The sequence below is a fragment of the Guyanagaster necrorhizus genome (genome assembly GCF_019112545.1).
Source record: "Guyanagaster necrorhizus MCA 3950 unplaced genomic scaffold BT62scaffold_37, whole genome shotgun sequence".
NCBI classification, from domain to species: Eukaryota; Fungi; Basidiomycota; class Agaricomycetes; order Agaricales; family Physalacriaceae; genus Guyanagaster; species Guyanagaster necrorhizus.
In genome coordinates this window covers 208,738-228,017 of record NW_025064916.1, presented here as the reverse complement: position 1 = coordinate 228,017, position 19,280 = coordinate 208,738, and the positions used below count along the sequence as shown (strand labels likewise).

General features: G+C 49.1%; 9 protein-coding genes across 9 annotated transcripts; 6 read left to right on the top strand and 3 right to left on the bottom strand.

Moving 5' to 3' along the window:
• Positions 1–919: 919 nt before the first annotated feature.
• On the top strand, positions 920–2,488 carry BT62DRAFT_997137 (uncharacterized protein; the record flags this gene model as incomplete). Its single annotated transcript, XM_043190633.1, has 6 exons — positions 920–1,305; positions 1,366–1,485; positions 1,542–1,853; positions 1,904–2,100; positions 2,333–2,394; positions 2,425–2,488. The coding sequence occupies exons 1-6, from the start codon at positions 1,221–1,223 to the stop codon at positions 2,486–2,488; spliced, it is 840 nt and encodes a 279-aa protein (XP_043035016.1). The 5' UTR covers positions 920–1,220.
• A 1,741-nt stretch (positions 2,489–4,229) lies between these two features.
• BT62DRAFT_1011533 (uncharacterized protein) lies at positions 4,230–4,926 on the bottom strand (the record flags this gene model as incomplete). The annotated part of the gene is made up of 3 exons (XM_043177794.1): positions 4,230–4,552; positions 4,604–4,694; positions 4,813–4,926. 3 exons carry the CDS (start codon positions 4,924–4,926, stop codon positions 4,230–4,232), a joined length of 528 nt encoding a protein of 175 aa, XP_043035015.1.
• Positions 4,927–5,207: 281 nt separating this feature from the next.
• Positions 5,208–6,307, bottom strand: BT62DRAFT_1011532 (uncharacterized protein; the record flags this gene model as incomplete). The annotated part of the gene is made up of 7 exons (XM_043177793.1): positions 5,208–5,426; positions 5,483–5,578; positions 5,637–5,664; positions 5,721–5,794; positions 5,850–5,893; positions 5,948–5,993; positions 6,104–6,307. The coding sequence occupies 7 exons, from the start codon at positions 6,305–6,307 to the stop codon at positions 5,208–5,210; spliced, it is 711 nt and encodes a 236-aa protein (XP_043035014.1).
• BT62DRAFT_482143 (uncharacterized protein) lies at positions 6,196–7,095 on the bottom strand. The gene is made up of 3 exons (XM_043181114.1): positions 6,949–7,095; positions 6,590–6,886; positions 6,196–6,546 (listed from the first exon to the last, which is right to left on the bottom strand). The coding sequence occupies exons 1-3, from the start codon at positions 7,005–7,007 to the stop codon at positions 6,450–6,452; spliced, it is 453 nt and encodes a 150-aa protein (XP_043035013.1). The 5' UTR covers positions 7,008–7,095; the 3' UTR covers positions 6,196–6,449.
• A 909-nt stretch (positions 7,096–8,004) lies between these two features.
• Positions 8,005–11,988, top strand: BT62DRAFT_923288 (uncharacterized protein; the record flags this gene model as incomplete). Its single annotated transcript, XM_043184493.1, has 9 exons — positions 8,005–8,505; positions 8,671–8,712; positions 8,771–9,055; positions 9,104–10,687; positions 10,738–10,802; positions 10,833–11,296; positions 11,357–11,474; positions 11,524–11,860; positions 11,947–11,988. 9 exons carry the CDS (start codon positions 8,005–8,007, stop codon positions 11,986–11,988), a joined length of 3,438 nt encoding a protein of 1,145 aa, XP_043035012.1.
• Positions 11,989–12,113: 125 nt separating this feature from the next.
• Positions 12,114–12,507, top strand: BT62DRAFT_481278 (uncharacterized protein). The gene is made up of 2 exons (XM_043181113.1): positions 12,114–12,150; positions 12,218–12,507. Exon 2 carries the CDS (start codon positions 12,237–12,239, stop codon positions 12,423–12,425), a length of 189 nt encoding a protein of 62 aa, XP_043035011.1. The 5' UTR covers positions 12,114–12,150; positions 12,218–12,236; the 3' UTR covers positions 12,426–12,507.
• A 1,133-nt stretch (positions 12,508–13,640) lies between these two features.
• Positions 13,641–14,450, top strand: BT62DRAFT_923287 (mitochondrial carrier; the record flags this gene model as incomplete). The annotated part of the gene is made up of 6 exons (XM_043184492.1): positions 13,641–13,778; positions 13,818–13,896; positions 13,941–14,062; positions 14,091–14,135; positions 14,188–14,223; positions 14,274–14,450. 6 exons carry the CDS (start codon positions 13,641–13,643, stop codon positions 14,448–14,450), a joined length of 597 nt encoding a protein of 198 aa, XP_043035010.1.
• An 814-nt stretch (positions 14,451–15,264) lies between these two features.
• BT62DRAFT_937025 (uncharacterized protein) lies at positions 15,265–15,704 on the top strand (the record flags this gene model as incomplete). The annotated part of the gene is made up of 1 exon (XM_043187239.1): positions 15,265–15,704. A coding segment is annotated over one exon (440 nt), but the record flags the coding sequence as incomplete, so codon positions are not given.
• Positions 15,705–16,503: 799 nt separating this feature from the next.
• On the top strand, positions 16,504–18,036 carry BT62DRAFT_481047 (uncharacterized protein). The gene is made up of 4 exons (XM_043181112.1): positions 16,504–16,630; positions 16,681–16,740; positions 16,792–17,449; positions 17,518–18,036. The coding sequence occupies exons 2-4, from the start codon at positions 16,705–16,707 to the stop codon at positions 17,928–17,930; spliced, it is 1,107 nt and encodes a 368-aa protein (XP_043035008.1). The 5' UTR covers positions 16,504–16,630; positions 16,681–16,704; the 3' UTR covers positions 17,931–18,036.
• The last annotated feature ends 1,244 nt before the right edge of the window (positions 18,037–19,280 follow it).

Genomic DNA, 19,280 nt, shown 5'->3' with positions numbered 1-19,280 from the left:
AAGCTTCAGATACCGTGGCTGGCTCCGCCGGCAGAGATTAATGTCTGTTTTTGCGCAGAGTTATAACAGCTCACCTTGGCGACATTTTGGGCACTTGCGAGGTATCTGGTCGCCAGTTGTAAGAAAGCGTTTCCAGAAGCCCACTGCGGAAGTATATTAGTGAGTACCGCCGGTGATGACCACGAACAGGGGGTGCTTACAGTGACAACGGCCTGGAGGATCGTTAGTACTAAGCAAAGCAAGGTATAAATGCTGGAGAACACCTACCAGCACCAATACCGTCTCCTCTCCCCCCCAACATGATGGAAGAAAGAAAGAAACAAAGGGGAGTGGAAGAGAGGACAGCTGTAATAAGCAGAAATATGTAACCTGGCCCGCACGGCTTGTCTGGGACTGAAACTGATATGAAATGGTACCGTCACCCTGCACCTTGATTGGATGGGAGTTTTCTTCGTGGGAAGCTAAGTACCAACCAATCGAGAAAAAGAGAAGACATGCAATAGAGAAGTGATTCCACGAGGACCGGATCGCGTTTGATGGTGATTAGTGGTCATGGCTTACTCGTGGTCGACAGAAGCTTTTCTTTTGAGTCGCAGCCCCTTCTGACTCGAAATTTTATTTGCTTCAGAGCGACTGGAGACCGTTGAGACGTTCTATTTGTCGGAGGGATGTTTAATTAATACTCGCCCTTGCGGACGTACATACATACCCGATCGCCAGGAGACCCGCTTCGATAGTACCTACAGTTCTTTTTGTCCAAAATACGGTAGCCAAGTTGGAGTACTTAGATCGAAATGCCAAGGCTGGCCGTCTGTTATATTGCTCTGGAACTGTCGGCAATCTGCTAGTAGAGAGTAAACCCAGGAGCAAAATTTAAAGGCCGAGGCCCTTCCCCCGCTGTCCGGCACCGAGAGCTATACAATAGCATTCATATATCCGCAAGTGCAATCCCTCCGGTGTTTCAGCTTGTAAAGCATACAGATCAGAGTTTTGTATTGCGACAAGGTGGGAGGATCGAAGGCGCCTCTCCGAAGTACGAGACGGCCGCGCCACCACCAACTCCCTTCCTACCATTTAGGTTCTCAACTCTGCGGCCTACGCTGAGGATTATAGCTACGGGTCGAATGCCCGGGTTCGATCCTAGGCAATAAATATGCCTTGCTGATGGCTGATAATCGGACATTTCGCCGCTGTTTCTAACTTGTCTTTCTACGATCTCCATGCCGTCTTCGAAAGCTTTGAAGGGACTGCGCTTCGTTGCTCTCGCCCTAGTCTTTGCGACTGGTGTCGCAACGGGAGGCGTCGGTATGGTCATTTGCCTATATTATCTTACCTGCATATCTGACTTCTGAGTCTACTTTACAGCATTGAACTGTTTGAACAAAGGCAAAGATGAACAGGACCGTATCAATGAGAATTTACCCAACGAAGCATGCAGCCAGCTCCTATTTCTTCCTTGCACATCTGTAAAAATCAACGTCAAGGGTAGACTTCGTCACTTCATCTCAACTATTGCTTTTTCTCCTAACACGCGCCCACAGATCTTGCTGGCTCCGCGATAGTAGTTGTTCTCGGCGCTCTCTTATCTGTCATTTTTTCTGTTGTTTACATGGTCCTCCCTCGGCTTCATACCTTCGCTTCCAACCCTTCCAAGCTCAAGTTTGTCGAACCCCTCTCATGGGCTTTCTCCACTATCGTACTGATGGGGGGGTTAATACCTCTTACTGTATTTTTCGCCACGCGGAAAGCTGGCATCACCGTGATGCTCGGTGATCTTAAAGTGTCGACTCAGATCATTGATGAGCTTCTCGTCATTCTGCACGAACAAACGACATACAAGCACATTGGCTACCGTGAGTGCTTTCTCTATCCTTGCGCTGCAATTTCATTCATTACCGTATAGTGAAACCTTTGGTTATCGTACCGTGGTTCACGATGTTCTTTTCGGCCGTTGCGGGCGGGCTAAGCCTGCTATATCATCGCCAGCCTGGGCCCGCCATGCAACAAGATGGTTTGCTTGATAACCAGGCGTACAGACAAGAGAAATTCAGTCGGCTAAAGAAGATAGGGCTGGTGCATAATAGTATAGTTTCGGAAGCGGTGCGCTGCTAGTTTGCGACCGCTAGAATTATGATGTAATATTGGGCAATTGTTTCTAAAAGTGTATTAGTGCACGATGAATGATGGCGGGACCTTCTAGATCTGCACCATACATTGCGTGTCGGGACGCAGCCGTTTACGTTTACAAACTCGACGTAGTGGGCCGATCCAGAGTTCGTGCACCGCTGATCGTTTACTACGAATCCATGGGTGACTTACGATTGGAGTCGAGGTCTTTGTAGTAGAGCGGGACACAACGTCCATCTCAGTCGGGTTAGAGGACGCCATCCATCGGTACGTCTGCATCATCTATCGGATGTGCAGGCTCGATGCAGTCCAATCCCATTATAACGTAAGGAGCATACCACAGTCCCCCGTAGTAGAATAGAAAGGCGAGGCGTAAGAGTGAACCAGACCGTACTCACTATCATCAGTGCGCGTCATGTCTACCTCCAACGATTTTTTCCCTCTCTCTGCCAGTAAGCCTAAAGGGGCCATAATCAACTAGTCATTGGCCCTGGTAGTATGCACGAAATGTGTTGTCGCCTCCATCTATTACGACTCGCTCCCGACGTCGATGACGCGATGATGTTTCCGCCTTTCTAGTCGGCGATATTACTCGCATCGGCGGTCCGCGGAACGTCCTCTTATCACGAACACTGGTGGTTTGGCGCTCTCTGGTCCTCGAGAAAGGCTCTGTAGAGTAGCATTTTCGAATTGCTGCCGTCAGGCGATTATAGTATCTGGGTAGACGGGACACCAAACTCTGTTTATCACAAATCGTACGGTTACAGTCGTGTAGGTGGCACATTTATGAATTGATGGCTGACAATATTAGCTGCTATGGACAGACAGTACGTACCACTGGAGTTTCGGAATGAGGTGGGAAATCACTGAGTATACGAACGGTCACTAGCTTGGAAGTAGTTCGCCGTGTGTTGTACAAGTATCTATTAAAACTATAGGCGCATTAGAGCAAAACAGAACTAGTCCTCTTCACCTATACAGACGAAAAGAAGCCAGTGCCAACGGAAAGCTAGAGATCGCCAATGCCTGAGCAGAAAGGACCGTCTCTTCCAATACTAGGACCCCCCTTCCCCAAATTGCTGAATTTCAGCTGGCGCGGCCGTGCTAGCTCGAAGCCGTCATCCAGCTTGTTGTGCACAATAACCATACCTCTTCGTCTTCCTGCAGTTCATGGTTCCAGAAAAATGCGATCGTCAACAAGAGGAACTAGAACTGAGAGGGGTTACTGATGGTATAGAGTGAAGTATCATCTCATAAGACAAATGACGATCCTCTCGTCAATGATCATCGGTCTGATAACAATTCTAGGACGAAAACCCATCAAACGAAGCGTAGGTGGACAAGGCCAGTCGGCGGATAGGTGACTCGTCAACGGTAACCAAAGGCGAAAGAGAGCGCCGCTCACTAGGGGTTGGAAGGCGACCGTTTTCATATGCTTCAACAACGGAGTATATACCAAAATAATATTAGTGGGAATGAGTAAGTTAAAGGTATCTAGTACGACTCGAACTCACCAGTATTACTCAAGCCATGCCACACATCAAGCTCAATGGCATATTTGTGCGAAGTGGCGGCAATGCCTGGAGGGTATTCAAGCTGTGCCAGTGCCACCCCCGCATCTTCATGGTTGGATGTGTTGAGATCTGCGTTCTGTTAAATATTGTAGCCCTCAGGTAACCTATCGTACAAGCTGAACTTACTTATGTCTTCCCTTGCGTTGAACATGCTCTGAAGAGAGTCCCAAGATGGTCCCTAACTTGGCACGAACGTGAGTTGAAAGGATTAGCGTCGGTGGAGGTGCGACTCTGATCATGAGCGCAACGGAACAAGGGTCCCCGTTACAGCTTGTATCATTGGACTCCGACCGCGGCTATCAAGTACAGTTCTGAGACGACGCCAGTCCTACTCGGTATCCGGGCCGGTCCGAGTCCAATCGTACAGATTCGGGGTCACACCCTTCAAAACAATCCTTGCAAGGTGTAAAAATTTCACACGGGAACGCGCAAGTCATCCTCCGCTGGCGAACGGAGCTCCAAGGACCGCAAGGTGTCGATGTACATGGAGCGGATTCTCATGCTCCAGAAAGAGGGTAGGAAGTGTTCCTACCCTCGTTTCCATTCGCGAATGCTCAATGAAGTCAATTTGATCATTGACGGGAGTAGAGGACCGAAATGATAAGCAAGTAGTGGTCTCGTGAATCTGCATGTTGGTGTGATACACGATAGGAGGTTTGGAGAAGCATTGGTTATGTCGACGAATCGCGCAACCATGTTATGCTTGTGTCCGATATAGATAGTGCGAAAGCGGTCCTTTTCCGCGTTCGGGGGGGTAGAAAAAGCGGCAGCCTGAGGTTGATGAAGGGGAGACGAAGGTATATTACTTCTGTCATTCGAAAGATTTCCAGAGGTATACGAGATATCAAAGCCTAAAAATTTTTCAGTTTCATGAAATCGAGATAGTAGAGGTCAATTGCGACTTATGGTGAGCCCCCCAAGGCGACGCAAGTTTCCCGGACAGGGTCGAAGTCTGCCATACTCTTTGATCAGCATTCGGTCGACCTTGCCCGACTGTCCGGCAAGTCAGCCAAACGCGAGTGGATTATGCGGACGCGCTGAGTTAAAATCATTGGTTCGAGTTCTGGAGATGGCCGTAGGATCTTATTAGTGAGCCCTTCGAACAGCGCACAACTTTCGTAGGGTAGACACAGATTGACGGAGAGACGATACCAATCTCCGGAATCAACGCGTACCTAAGGAACAACTTTAATATCACGATGTGTTCCCCCGATTTCTGTGGCATGGAAGATGTCGGTATTATACTCTTTGGCCGATTGTGTGAGGTCCACAAGGCCAGACGATGGCAATGACGAAACCTACTTCTGATAAGGTCTGCCTCCATCAGCACGGTTGTATTCATCGGTGAACATGTGAGGTCATCGTAAGGTAGAATGTGCCTCGTATGGTTGCTTTGAACGGCTTTAGAGATGATATGCTCTGAGATCTTTTACATAAATCTGTGAAGACGAGAGCGCAGGGGGAGAGATCGCTACGTCGGCCAACGGAGATGCGAGCGTCGCGCGCTTATGTTGACCGGAGAAGGAACAGGAACTCGGGAGAAAGCGAAGCTCGGAGATGTACACCGCTTAGGGCGTTGCCGGGGGAGTTGAAGCGGTGGGAGGCGGGAAGAATGGTTCGAGTACACGCATGTGTGACTCGAACGTGGGGGAAAGTCGTTAACTTTCTATGAGAGAAGAGCGATGCGAGCACATTGTGCACATGCAAATCGTTATCGCAATTTGACTGCAAGCGAAAGATCGTCGTGAACGAGACTGAGGCCCCTAGAAGAAGAACGCCACAGAACGACGTTTCAAAGTCCGGGTCCGAGGGTGGCGTTCAACAGACAAATTAAGGTCTCGTATGGTTGATGGTGTCACGATTTTTTCAATCGTGGACTGAGAGTTGGACAGTCAAGGCTTTTTTAGGCGCTAGAAGCAGATGCGGCAGTTATACGCTTCCTCGGTCTGTGTGTGGAATTGGTCTAGGATCTAAGGTTTGAGTAGAAGAAGAGCAACTTGAAGAAGCCACGATGCGTACTTGCCTGTGGATCTGGTCTTGCGACTAGAGGAAGCCGCGGCGATTAACGATATATTGTTCGAGTGGGCGGCGTTCTATCATTGTTGTACATGGACATTCGTGAGAGGGTGTAGCAGCCTGCACCAGTACGAACATAAATTCAGGCCACGCTTTGACAGAACGCGGGAATTTACCTTGACGTCGTGGTACAGCGCTCTATTCTTGATGAATTTTCCCGTTGATTCCACCCTTGGCTGGAGGTTCGGACGTTCCCGGCCCGGCAACCCGAGTAACCTTCACACGCATGTCGGTTGATCGGTACACCGTGCATCATGTCAAGTTCTCTCAGCATTTTCTTCTGAACTCTGGTATTTGTTGAACCGGCTGAAACATTGGCATGTTACCTGTGGGCGTGTCATGGCCGCCGCTGATGCGCCCTGCCCCTGCAGCTCTTCCTGTATCCTGCGACAACGCGTTCCAACGCCAAGCGAAGAGAATGTGCCAGGCGAGAAGAATTCGAGCCTCCCGATGTTTTCGGAGTTCTGGAGATTCAGAAGTGCCTCGACGCGTGGGTAGGAGCGAGATCCCGGAAATCGCGAGTTCAGCATGTGAACGTATCACGTATCAGTCAGATTGAGTAATGCCGCTAAATCTCAGCAGGGGGACTGAGGACGTTTTGTTGTCAGGGTTCGAAGGGAAGGGCACTTAACTCATAGTGCATTCGTCTGTCGAAGAGACGTGGTTTATTTATCACCGTTTGGGCCGACATGATCGTGTAATGGAAGAGGTATCGTCTGCCGTACGGTATATTAGTCGAATTCCTTTGGAGGTTTGATAAAGCACTGCGCTGCAAATCATTAATTTGTCGTAAATAATTGAGGCGCGCTTACTTATTTGGAGATCTGCAGTGATTAAGGATCTGGACGGCGGCCTGGGATGAATCCAGGTGACGATCCCGCCTAGCGGGCAAAGGCCCGTTTCTACGGGGAACTTGGTTGTTGTTAAGAAGAGGAAGATGAGAGCAGGAAGATGTAACGGAGCATGGAGTGAAATCATTGTTGCTATAGTGACGTCGTAGGGATGAAGGCGCTTTGCGAATGTAAGAGAATAAGATGTGGGCTGATATATTTTGGTAGATGGCGCATCTCGTGTTATGTACCTGTCGCGGGATATGACGGCATTTTCGACTTGATATTATTCTGGAACGGTGAGTTCATGGAAAACAATTTCGGTTTGGGATATTACTTACCGTGCTGCATAGAATAGCTGGCCTCCGAAAGACGTGGATAATGATCCAAAACTAGACATGTATGACTGACCTTTACATCGTATACCCGCTTGAACGCCGTAGTAATGGGAGAATAGCGATGGAAGTTTCTAAAATCACGTATATGTTCGATTATCTTTAGAGATCTTCCGGAACCTGAATCTGGGCAGGAATTGAATAAGGTGTTAGAGCCCCGAAATGAAAGTCACAGTTGGAGCTACGTGAAATGAAAGTGAATTGTTGGAGTTTTACTAGGGGGCATGAATTGATGTATGGAAGTGAAGGAAGCATCCCAACAGTACCCGCTCTGTAAAGGATCACCGGGATACAGAGACGTAATTCCACTTAATTTCCGGTGTAGATGGTCGCCCTCCAGATACTCTGGACCCGGAGACGGACGGGGGGGGGGATCAATAGATATCAAGGTAACAAAACAGCACATATCGTGAGACAGTTCCGAATGAATTTGCCGTACTTATTTTAATGCAATACAAGTAACCGTGGCATTACTCGAAATTGAATGAAGGGGTAAATGATCGTTGCCGAAAGAGGGGGGCGAGAAGCGATGGAACAGAGACAGGCCCAACGGGGGACACTATAGAAACGTAGGACGCGGCGGAAGATTGCATCATGCCAAGTTGTCGAACCAACCCCAAGGAATTATTGCATCATGGATTGCGCCGAATCGCTGATAACGGATTCCACCGGTGGTTAAGCATTTATGTCTCTGTATTGCATTATGTTGAGGAAACGATAGATATTTGCATTACGAATACGAATTACGGTCGCGAATGATTGAAGGGGGGGGAGGAAGGAAGGAAGAGGTCCAGACCTGAGTGGCGTGCAAGGACATTAAAATATGCTGCGGAGAGCGGACCTCCTGAAACAGTATATTATTCCCAGCCCTCAAAATCACGTAACCTCCATGCTTTCGAAGACCATCTTGGGCGGTTGCAATGACCTTGTGCTGTCCTTTTTCTTTTCTTCACTACCTTCACGTCAGCCGTTCTTTTCCGTCCCTCCTTTCAATAACGACGAATGGTTGGTTTCCTCCGCAAAAAGTCAACAAATAAGCAGGCCCAGCCATCACCGACTCCCTCAGGCCCGATTTCTATAGGCGGGCCGACACCTTTGTATGCGAAATTTGCTTCTGTGACGACGAATGGAAAGAGAACGGGCTCGGAGGGAAAGCGGAAGCAAACGACGAATTCACGAGAGGAACGAGATTCAGCGACCTCTTTGCTGCCGATACAACCTGTACCTTCGTCTTCTGGCGACCACGCTCCCATACCTGCAGGCGTGTTCTCTTCGTCACCGCAGGTGTCGGCGCCACCAACGAATCGCCGGTTGAGTCGGGGGGGAGCTGGAGGCGGAGGAGGGGCTCCTAGACTGGAGACGCTGATCCCGAGCGAGGCCCTGTTCTCCACACCCAAAGCTCTTACCCGTTCTACGGCCGACAATCAAGATGGGAGCGGAGAGTCAGGACGTCAGCACCAGGTGCCAGGTTCCTTGCAAGCTGCGAAAGGCATCACACACGAGGTGGGTATTACACTTCGCTCGATTCTCCGGGGCTTGGACCACCTGGTATCCTCCGTGATCAGCATCTTCCGATTCGATTGGCATTACTAGTACCATTCCGCTCTTCTTCCCATCAATCTCACCGCCTTCTCACCGATTGATTGCTCACTTTTCCTTGCTTTTTAGCTTGCTAGTGACCCTGTTCCACCGTCTGTACTTCACCGATCAGTTCGTATTTTGATCTTGCTTCTTTACTAAATTTTCTAATGCTTGAAATAATATAAAGGTATCCAGTAATGAACCTAAACCTTTGCTCGACGAGACCTCACCCCCACTTCCTGAAAAGCCAACTCACTACGCTGCACCGGTCTCGTACGCAATGAATGGCGCGTATCCCATGCCTGTCAAGAAATCGCCACACCCTGCCGCCCCTGCACCCGTCGCGTCGAGAAAGGGTCCACTGATCTTTGCTGCTATGGTACAGCCGGAGGATTCTTACCCCTCTCCGCCGGCAGATTCTTCTCTGGATCCGGTACCTCGATTCATCACGAGAGGGCCAGTTTCCGTCGCGGTGAGTGTTTCGCAGTTTAAGAGACATGCCTCTCATGTTTTATCACAGCCAAAACCGACTTTTCGCGAGACAGTACCTCAGTTCATGCCACCGTCAAAAGCTCAGTCTGGCCGGACCCAGACGCCCACAACCAATCACTCACCATCTCTTCCTGCCCACTCTACGTCCCGAATGTTGCCCCACTCTCCTCCTCAGACGCCACCACAACATATACCCCAACAATTTGGATCACCGCCGCCATCTCAGTATGGATCCTCATCACACCAGGTGCCTCAATCTCGTCCCGATACTCGCCCTGTGCCTGTCGAACCTCCGACCCCTCAGTCTGTCCATCGACAAAACGTGAACCACGCTGCGCCACCCGTAGCGTACCACCACCAGCCCAACAGTATGGCTCGTTCGTCGTCTAATGGGAGGCCAAACGGCAGCGTCAATGGACATGGTATAGGTGTCAGTCGAGCTCCTTCGCAGATTCATCCGAACGGGAACGTTGATGTCAATCGCGCCCTATCGAATGCACGCCAGCTTCCTAAGTCACAGCCGCCAAATTTGTACCCGAATGGGGCCGCACGTCCTTCGACCTCGAATGGTGTCGTTCGGATGCCTTCTCTAACGAACATGAACGCGACTTCTGGTGTCAATGGACGCCAAGCTTACCCTTACCCGAACGGGATCATTCGTTCTCCTTCCCAGACTCATCTTCCGAACAGTGTTACATCACGTACTGCTGCTGTCCTTCGCTCGCCATCTCAAACACAAGTTCATATCATTCCTTCGACACCTTCTCGGGCAGCTCCCTCCCGTTCGCCCTCTGATGCCTCAGTCTCGCATTCAACGAGAAGATTGATGAAAAGGTACCACCATCAGCAACCGTCTGCGACTCCAGCGCACGATGACGTACCGTACTTCGCCGATGATCCATTCGCAAAGGTTGAAGGTGTGAAAGTCTTGCCAGCAAGTTCGGTTACTCACGGCTCTGGAGAGGACGTAGCGAGAGAAAGGATGTCCTCGAGGGAAGGCAGTTCGAGAGGAGTCTCTCTTGTCGTGCATTCCCGAGAAGGTTCCCGAGAAGAAGAGAAGGCAAAAGCGAAGGTGGAAGAAGAGGAAGACGTCGATGGAGATGGAGTAGCTGTTCCCAGGGAAAACGTGCTCGTCAGGTCGATTACACCAGAGAAGAGGAGGGTAAAGACCCCATCACCGCCTCCGCCCCTAATGAAAAGATCTGTTACACCACCGCAAAAGCCTCTTACTCCGCCGCCGCCTCCTGCAGAGGAACGACCAGCAACCCCGCCTCCCCCTGTCACACCTCGTTCTCGCTCTCGTCATTATGCAGGCGCTTCGCCTCCTCCTGATTCTCTCGTTGCGAACGTCAAGGTGAACGAGGACCAGCCTTTCCCACTGCACACGTTCTTAGCTGATCCTGCACTGCTGAGGAACCTTCTGGGATATCTCGGTTGGTGGGAGTGGTGTGTACTTGGGATGGTCAGTCAACGAGTGAGGAACGTGTTGTTTGAATCTGGTCCTGAAGGAGATGAGAGACGGGAGGAAGTCCTCGAGCGGTTCCTTGGAGGCGTGGGGTATCGTAGGTGGGCATGGCCAGATGACCCAGAGCCCGTGAGGTTGACCGTCAATGTGAGTAACAGATTATCAGAGTTTGCCGTTCGTTTCTGATCTTGAGTTAGGCCCTCCATGCCTATATGCACGGGGTGTCGTTACCTACACATGAATACGCGCGCATCGCAGTACGGTACGTACGCGAGATGATGCTCCTTCCCAGCGAGAGAGACCCGGAGTTAGGGCGACTCGTGAAAGCTCTGGAGCGAGCGACGAGGGCGTTTACCTCTGTGGTGTTGCGGCTTCGGGCACAGGCAGAGAAAGAGGCGACAATGACGAGCCCGATGAACAACAGGCCACCTTCACCGACGTTCAGCACCTGGTCCCATGCGCAGTCCCACGCAGGGCACGTTGCTCCCACTCCCAGTAATGTCTTCCGATCTCCTCTCGTTAAGCTCCGTCGTGCGCCTCTCCTCCGATGCTTCGTTCCTTCTCCTGATGGGGACTGGCTGAGTGATACAAGTGTGCTGCGATGCGAGGCAGAAATGGACAAGGCTGGCGTGAGAGGTCTCCTGCGCGCCGGGGACGTTGTATGGGATGTCGCTGTGGGAGACGAGGCGAATCTCGGGAGGATGGTGTGGGATGGGAGGTACCTCATTGATCTGGATTATACCTACAGCCTTACAGGTGATTTGCCGAGATACTTGATGGCGCTAGCTTTTCCACCGAGTTATTTTCATCGCGTAGTAAGGGGTGGGAACAATGGTTCTGGTGGTGGGCCGGTTATTCGCGTGGATTTAAGGCCATGGGGAGAGGAGATCCGGGGGAATATGCAGCTCTTGCAAGATAGAGTGCGGACGGAGACGTAAGTGCCATTCGTATTACTATTTTCTTCTTTGTTGAAGCCTGTAAAGCCCCCAGGGAACGTACCATAATGTTGTCCGGTGGGTCCACCGTTCGTCTTTCCAGCTTCGAGCACGACGCGGAACACGTATACCCATCCCTGAGTCGAACGGCTTGTTTGTCGATCCTGGTTGGTATGGCACGGTCGTGGTGGAGACTGAGGGAACGAACGAGAGCTTGCGCGATCTTCAAGAAAGGCTTGGGATAGGCCGGGGGATCCAGAGTGCGAGTATGAGAGCAAAAGGCGCTGATTCGAGTTGGAGAGACGATAAGATGGTTTTCAGGATTTTGAGAGAGAGGAGCCGGCCTGGAGAGATATGGATTAGGGCCGTTGGGGTGAAAGAGAGGGTTAATTGATGTTTTTCTTTTTTTTTGTTTTTGATGTTTGTGATTGCCGAACTTGTTGTACTGATATTGATCATTAATGTACGTAGGATAGACCTCAATTGCAAGACAATTACCAATATCGCGATTAGTGCAATTGCAAATTTGCTGTAATTCACATGACCGCGATAGTTCTAAAGAGAAACGGATGGAAATTAAGCCTCCTGACTCTGTTATCTCTCTGAGCACCTCTGTTGGAGCTTGCCACATTGCAGGAATTAAAGTTACTCCAGTAGTTTCAAAGACCATCTGAGGTAAGTATGGATTGAGTCATATTAACAAACTTGTTTCTTGCTCTAAAAATATTTTGAAATACTGTAGCCTGACTTCTCCAATATGCATGGGAGATTCAAATTCTCTGGTCAGGCTGTGGTCATTGTCCAGGGTTCTTGGTATCTCTTTGATTGTGGGATTGGTTGGTGTTTGGATTTCACTTTTCCAGCAAGTCTCAAGGATGTTTTCTTTCACCATTATTAATGAGATGAAATTCAGATTTCCTGAGTGCAGCTCAAGTGAATCACATTTATAATTACATAGCCTGCCAAAACACAGGCAATACCATTAAAAAGCAAGTATAGCTAGAAAGTATTCTAACCCATCCTCTGAAAACACCCTGACCTCCTGCTAGTCATGCAAAATTTGATAAATAACTTCTCTCATCCACTGGCATAAATATACTTTTGTGTGCACAGGCAGTATGGATAGCAAGACAGTTTGAGTTGGGCATGGATTGATTGTAGTCAAAGTGATTCTGCGTCTGTCCCTAAAAGCGGAGCTGGAAATCTCCTCCGGATTCCTGAACATATTGACTGCCCTGCTTAGTTTTCAGATGAGCCAATACCTATATGGGATGGGGATGGTACAGGGGAGTTGGAGCCTAGTCACTCAAAACATAGTGTGAAGGAGACATCCAGTATCCTGAGCATAATTTCCCCATGGATGCCCCTGTCCTGCCTTTGGGGAATGTCTTCTCCGAGTTGCTAGTAGTGATGGTTCCCCTTGTTGAAGACAACTGATAATAACCTTGATTTGACTCATATGCACGAGAAGCCGAAGTCTGAGGTATTATAACCATACTTACCGACTTCGTTCTGGTCTCGAAATCTCGTATCGCCAGGACGTTCAGGATCTACAATGACTCTCCTCACTCTATAGTATAGGCGCGGAAGCTATCACCAAGTTGAACGACTCGTATTCCGGCCGTTGCCCTTTGCCAAAGAGTATTTGCCTGCAGATTTATGACCGTCAAAGACAGAAAAACGACACTTGGAATTCGTATATTTCACAAATCGCTACAAAAGAGAGGGAGGCGCTCGATCTTGTCGAACGTCCGGCAGAGGAGTGACAAGTCAACTTCATCAGTGCTGGTACTAGGTTCCTAGCTTCCGGTGACCCCTCATCGTTCGCCAATTTTTCGAGCCTCTGATAATGATATGTTATATTCAGGTGGTGGCACTCAGTAGAAGTTGTCTCGTTGGACTCGCTCCGTCGTTGGTTTCGTTTGACAAAGTAATTCATCGCTAGACAAACAGAGAACTGTACGCTTGGTAAATTTCTTAGATGAAGGTACTCTTCCACACGAAGTGATGCTCACCCAATACTGTGATAGGATTAACAGGAAAGCTTTGGGACAAAGGTAGCGGCATGGGCATAGAACAAGAAACTTCGGAACCTGAGATGGACCTGGTCAAACAGGTTTGGTGATTCACTGACGGAGAGAAGAAGAAACACATCAAATGGCGTCATGTCCCGAGGTGCACGCATCTTTCTCACGTTTTTAGAGATCGTCATGATGCGTCTCCAGGGAGATTTCACGAAACCACCGGAGAAGAGATTCAACTACAAGAACTGCATCGATGCACTATTTAGGGGAAAACTGCTCGTAATCTCTCGTCCATGACAACTTATCAGATTCTGTTAGATGGTCCGTGAAGAGGGTGTTTCCGCTCTTGGTCGTGAAGTGGGACCCAACGTATTCCGTTCCGTTCTAATGAACGCAAGTCAGCTTGCTTCATACGGGTATACCTTTGCTCGCGCCACACAGTCTTTAAACATGTCATCAGATATGATTTCTTCAAGGCTGAGCTCTTGAAGACTCCGTATTCCACGACAACATTCTTTGCCATTTCACGGCGAGCTTTGCTGCTGTTCGTAGACCCTTACCTTGTGCGTTCCGTATGCTAAGCCTATGTAGGGTACCGTTGCGACGACGGTCTGCTCTCCCGCTGATGTATTAAAGGTTTGTACTCTTTTCGATTCACGCAACGGGGCCTGACAGGACACATCGTTAGAGTCGCATCATGAATGCATCAGGACCAGGATCGAATGTGAGCTTTTCGATCTTCTTGTTCTGGCTGATCTGATTCTCTGTGTTTAGTCTACTCTTGGTGTCATCAAGGCTTCCTTGAAGAACGAGGGTCCAATGTTCATGTTTAAGGGCTGGTTGCCAGCTTGGACTCGTCTGCAACCGACGACGATCCTCATATTCTTAATATTGGAACAGTTGAAGAATGGGGTTGACTTCTCGAGAAGCAAGGGGTATACGTTCTTGTGAGGTTCGATAGATGTGAAGTATGCTACTAATATTAGCGATGTATACCAGAGTGGACATGAATCTTGTGAATTTCGATCAATCAAATGTCAAACTCTCAGATGTCTGGGGCGCATTTTATCACATGAAACTTTTGTCTCTCATGGTATTTAAAAAGAGAGGGACCTCAAAGCCCCTGCCCTGAACTTTGTCCATGACCACCATGACTACCTCACAATCTACCCTACAACCTACAGTTTGGACACCTAGATTACCGCCAGAACTCACGGATCAAATAATTGATGCTCTTTCCGATGACGTTTTCTCTCTCACAGCTTGCGCATTATCCTGTCGCCAACTTGTCGGCCGCAGCCGTTATCATCTATTCCGTGCCATATGCTTCGATTTCATCCCACATCGGTGGTTCAATCACTGCGAAAATTTCTTGGAGAAGTGCCAAAATGCCCTGCCACTTGTAAGGAGTCTTACCTTGAGCGAAAATGCCGTCTGGTTCCTAGGCTCCTCTCAAAGATGGATCGCCTCCGAACCGCAGCTGCCTACTGTCTTTGCAATGATGAAGAACTTGACGTCCTTACATCTTGTCCAGGTGAGACTGGTTGGCATTAATATCATCTGGCCTGAAGTCGAGGAATTGGAAATGAAGCATTGTTCTGTGACGAACCTTGGCACCTTCCTCGGGGGGTTCCACAAATTAAACAAGCTAGCACTATGCGACGTATACGTTGTTGAAGAGAAATCTTCATCGTCTGAAGTTTCTCTTGACCTTGAAGAATTAGTGATTACCCAAGCCGCCAGCCAGTTGGACGTGCGTACTATCAAGTGCCTCCTCCCGCTCCTCTCCACGCCATCCCGTATTCGACGGCTTACCTACCCACTTTACTATCCGGTGTGGAACATCCCACAATACGACGTGATTCCTTATACGCACCTGGATGAGTTGTTTCTAGTGGGAGCCTCCGATCCAAGGAAACCTGTTCCGGATATCCAAAATGTTACTAGGCTTCGTTTGCTTGTGATCACCCCCTGGCACTGGAATCTGGCGGATAAAGGCAAACACTACGACGAGCTGACAGATTGGCTCATACACCTGCTACACAAAGCCCAAGGGGGGTGCTTAAAGGAGGTCGAATTGGAGTATGACCTGATTGGCATATCTGGGAGTCCGCACAAGTGGGCAGAGCTCGATGCAGTTCTATCGAAGATGGAATTGACCAAGGTTGAGCTCGTGTTAAGCGCAGCCCCGCACGAGTGGTGGAGAGAAGAAGAAGAAGAGAAATCCAAGTGGCCGTTGTGGGAAGGCAAGCTGGAGGGATTGGTGATCAAATATGCTGCGTACTTTGAACAAGTTGAAAGCCGTGGGTTGTTGACAGTCTCCAGAGGATACCGGAGTTAAGTTTGTATGTTTGCTACTATCCAGATACTACTATTGCATTTTGGCTATTTCGTTTTGGACACCACTCTTTCGTTTTGTACACCACTTTTTCATTTTGGACATTGAATCAGTATGAAGGATACAAATAATACAACTTGTGTCTTTCATTATCATGAATCAGAACATATATATCAGTGAATATGCTGAAAGGTTATGAGTCACAGCTGCAGGTTTCAACCGCCTTTCATGATCTAGGATCGCAACAAGACTAAACCAACAGCGACCACATAGCAGTCCTTGTCTTCGATTCGACGAAAACACATCACCATTTGAAGGCGTCGAAGTTTGTGTTTGCTGCAATCTGCGGCACTCCAAGCGAATCACGAATCCTGAAGTCAGGATGAATAGAAGAAGAAGCCTCTTCAGCGACCAGTCGACATGGATGGGGGACGTGGTTAATGATGGAACGAGATGGGCGACACAGCTGTCTTCGAGAGCGTATTATGTATATAAACAGAACAATAGGCTGTTGTTTTTCTAGGATGAGAGTACATGTTGCCAAGACAAAGAATGAACAAGGTAACGCTAACAACTGCAATGGCCACGGAATATTCTCGTAGAGGCTAGTCCCACCAGGACGATGCTATCGCCAGCGTCGTTTTCAGTGATAATTAAGTCTGATTCCGAAGGTAGTACCTGACGCGGCTTACCATGCCGTGCTCTAGACTGAACGCGGCAATCACCGTAGCCTTCGGCAATTATTTTCTGTTTGTACTTTACCTTCGTTGACCATAGCGCTCACGTTGCACAAGTAAGAATTTCACCAGATGTAATGGTTCGATTTTGATTCATATCTGATAGGAGTACCCATCCAATACAGAGAAAATGTGGCGAAACGACGCCTCTAGTCGACAACGCTCCGTAAGTTGATCTATGGTAGTTGTTGACTTCAATGCTGACTGAAATCTTTAGGTCTCTATACCCTGCATCCCACCGGAGATCATTGAAGAAATTATTGACTATTTGTGGAATGACACTCGTACTCTCATTTCCTGCTCATCAGTCTGCCGTGTCTTCTACCCGCGGACGCGGATGCACCTGTTTCGCACCATTGATATTCGAAACAGAATCAATATCGCCACGCGATTCGTCGAGATGACCAAAGCTTCCCCGAACCTACTATCATGTGTCAGGGACACAAGAATCCGTGGCACCACCGTGCATTTAATCCTGGCCCCTGTACTTCCCTTGATGGCCAATTTGACTTCACTGAAAATACAATTCATCAAACTCGCGAAAATATGCGACCTTCACGCTCACGTTTTCCAGCTGTTGGCGCTCAAGGAGTTCTCTCTGGATGCTTTCTACTACGATCAAGAAGGCCCGCCTTTCAGTCCGCTTCTTCCTACGCGTCGCGGACCGGCCCTTGAGAGAATGGTCATCGAGGTCGACGGGAATCTGCATTTGCTTCCGTCCTTCTTTCACGCGGGACTGCGGTCGGTATACGTCGACACGTTGCAGTACCTCGAGGTAGACAAACCGTCAGAGAAGGATTTGCACGTTCTATCCAAACTCACACGCATTGCAGGCTCGCTGAAGCATTTGCGACTGTTAGAGATCCAGTGGGATGGTACGTGCACGTTTCTCCCTTGGTTGGTTTGGCTTTATGAACACTTACACGAGTCCCACTGCCTACAGTACGTCATTGGCCCAATCCTCCTGCGCTTGCTTTAACCGGCTTAGAGTCGTTGTCTATGGAAATATGGTATAAGGACGACCTCGCGAGGATCGACTTGTGCATTTTGAGATGGCTCATCGGTTCGCTCTCCTCCATGGACAAAGCTTCGTCGCTCCAGTCTCTCGAGCTGAAGCTCAAATGCTGGGAAGACAGTGAGCTCCGGGAAGTGGACGAAATGTGGCTATTGTGGATGCGGTTGGACGATGTTTTAAGCCGCCCCGATCTTTCGCGGTTGTGTGAGCTGAGGGTCAAGATATCGGGTGAGGAAACCACGAAAGAAGGGCTCCTCCACGCTCAGGCGTTGACGGATAGTAGGTTTCCGTTGGCCCTGGAAAGAGGCATTCTCGTGGTTTGCACGGATGACGAAGATTAATATTGGTTTTGTTCTGCTCTGTAGTGGGGTGATCTGAATGCTTCGTTTCGCATCTCGAAGAGCCATTTTTTCCCTCGTGCATCCACCCTCGCCAGGCATAGCGCAAGTATCGCTGTCTGCACAGCAGCAAACCTAATTTTTTAAAATTTGCATCAGCGTGAAGGTCCTATCAAACTCAATCCGCCCCAAGTTGGCTACGATGATGCCGCGCCATGTCTGGTATACATCCAATCACTTTGCTTCTTTCGTACTCGATGAATCCCTTTTTCGTAGAACACTCTCCGGATGAGTCACAAATGCCAATGAATATAAGAATCAAAAGCACCTATGCTCTGACAAGGGTACGTAACCTGCTAGCCGTCAAACTAGTGGGTTAATGACGACCAAATGAAGGCTTAAAAGTCTAAGTAGCTGCTGCGGCATGTATCCCATGACTGTCCGGCTCGATGATCCTGTCCTCTCGAACTACTCTGAGCCAGGACCTAGGCTCGCCAAGTCCACCGCTAAGTCTAAGCGAGTTCGGGCTAGAGAAACTGAGCGCGAGTCGCCGGATCAATCAATCGGCTGAGTTTAGCGGCAACAGCCGCAGTCTTTGACCCTTTTACACCATTTAAATAATTCCTCCTCGCTATCTACTACGATGGACCTGCAGTTTGTTGGTACTGCACCGATCTTCTTAATCATGCGGTCAAGTCTAGCGGAACCGGGCTGTTTCTCGAGGTGCTTCTGATTCTGACCTCTTTACACCACTGTTGGACCGACTGTCGCGGAATGATAGAGAGGCTAAGGTCGGGTTCAGGAATGGGGTGCGGATCTCTGAAGTTATGCCGCCCGGGAGAGAGGAAGATACTTAGGCTTAAGGGAAGTTGATGTACTTCTCCGTGAGTAGCGGCTTCTTGTCTTCTCTGTGCCTACGCTGTTACACGTTGCAGCGCGACCAACATACTCTTGTCAGGTCAAGAATTGATTGTTACTTTCAAAGTCGCGAAAGCGATCAACGAAATTCAAGTTTCTCGCAAATTAACGAACTTTTTTGTGGCGGAAATACACATTCGCTCGGAAGGGAAAGTTGAAGCATTGTCCGTCAAGGACGATATTGGTGTCGCACTGCTGTACGTGGAACCCCGACTTTCGCATGTTTCACACTGAAGGATGTGCCTGCTAGACTTCCGGTGTGCTACATTGTTTGTGGAGCAGTGGGCTGAATATCACTGAGGCCGAGCTACGAACCCCGCCCGCGGTTCTCATCCCGAGGAGAATTATATCCCGGACGAGTCGATCCAACGACAGTTTGTCCGTTCAAAGCCATGGGGAATCTGAACAAATCAAAGGGGCCCGGACTGTTGACTC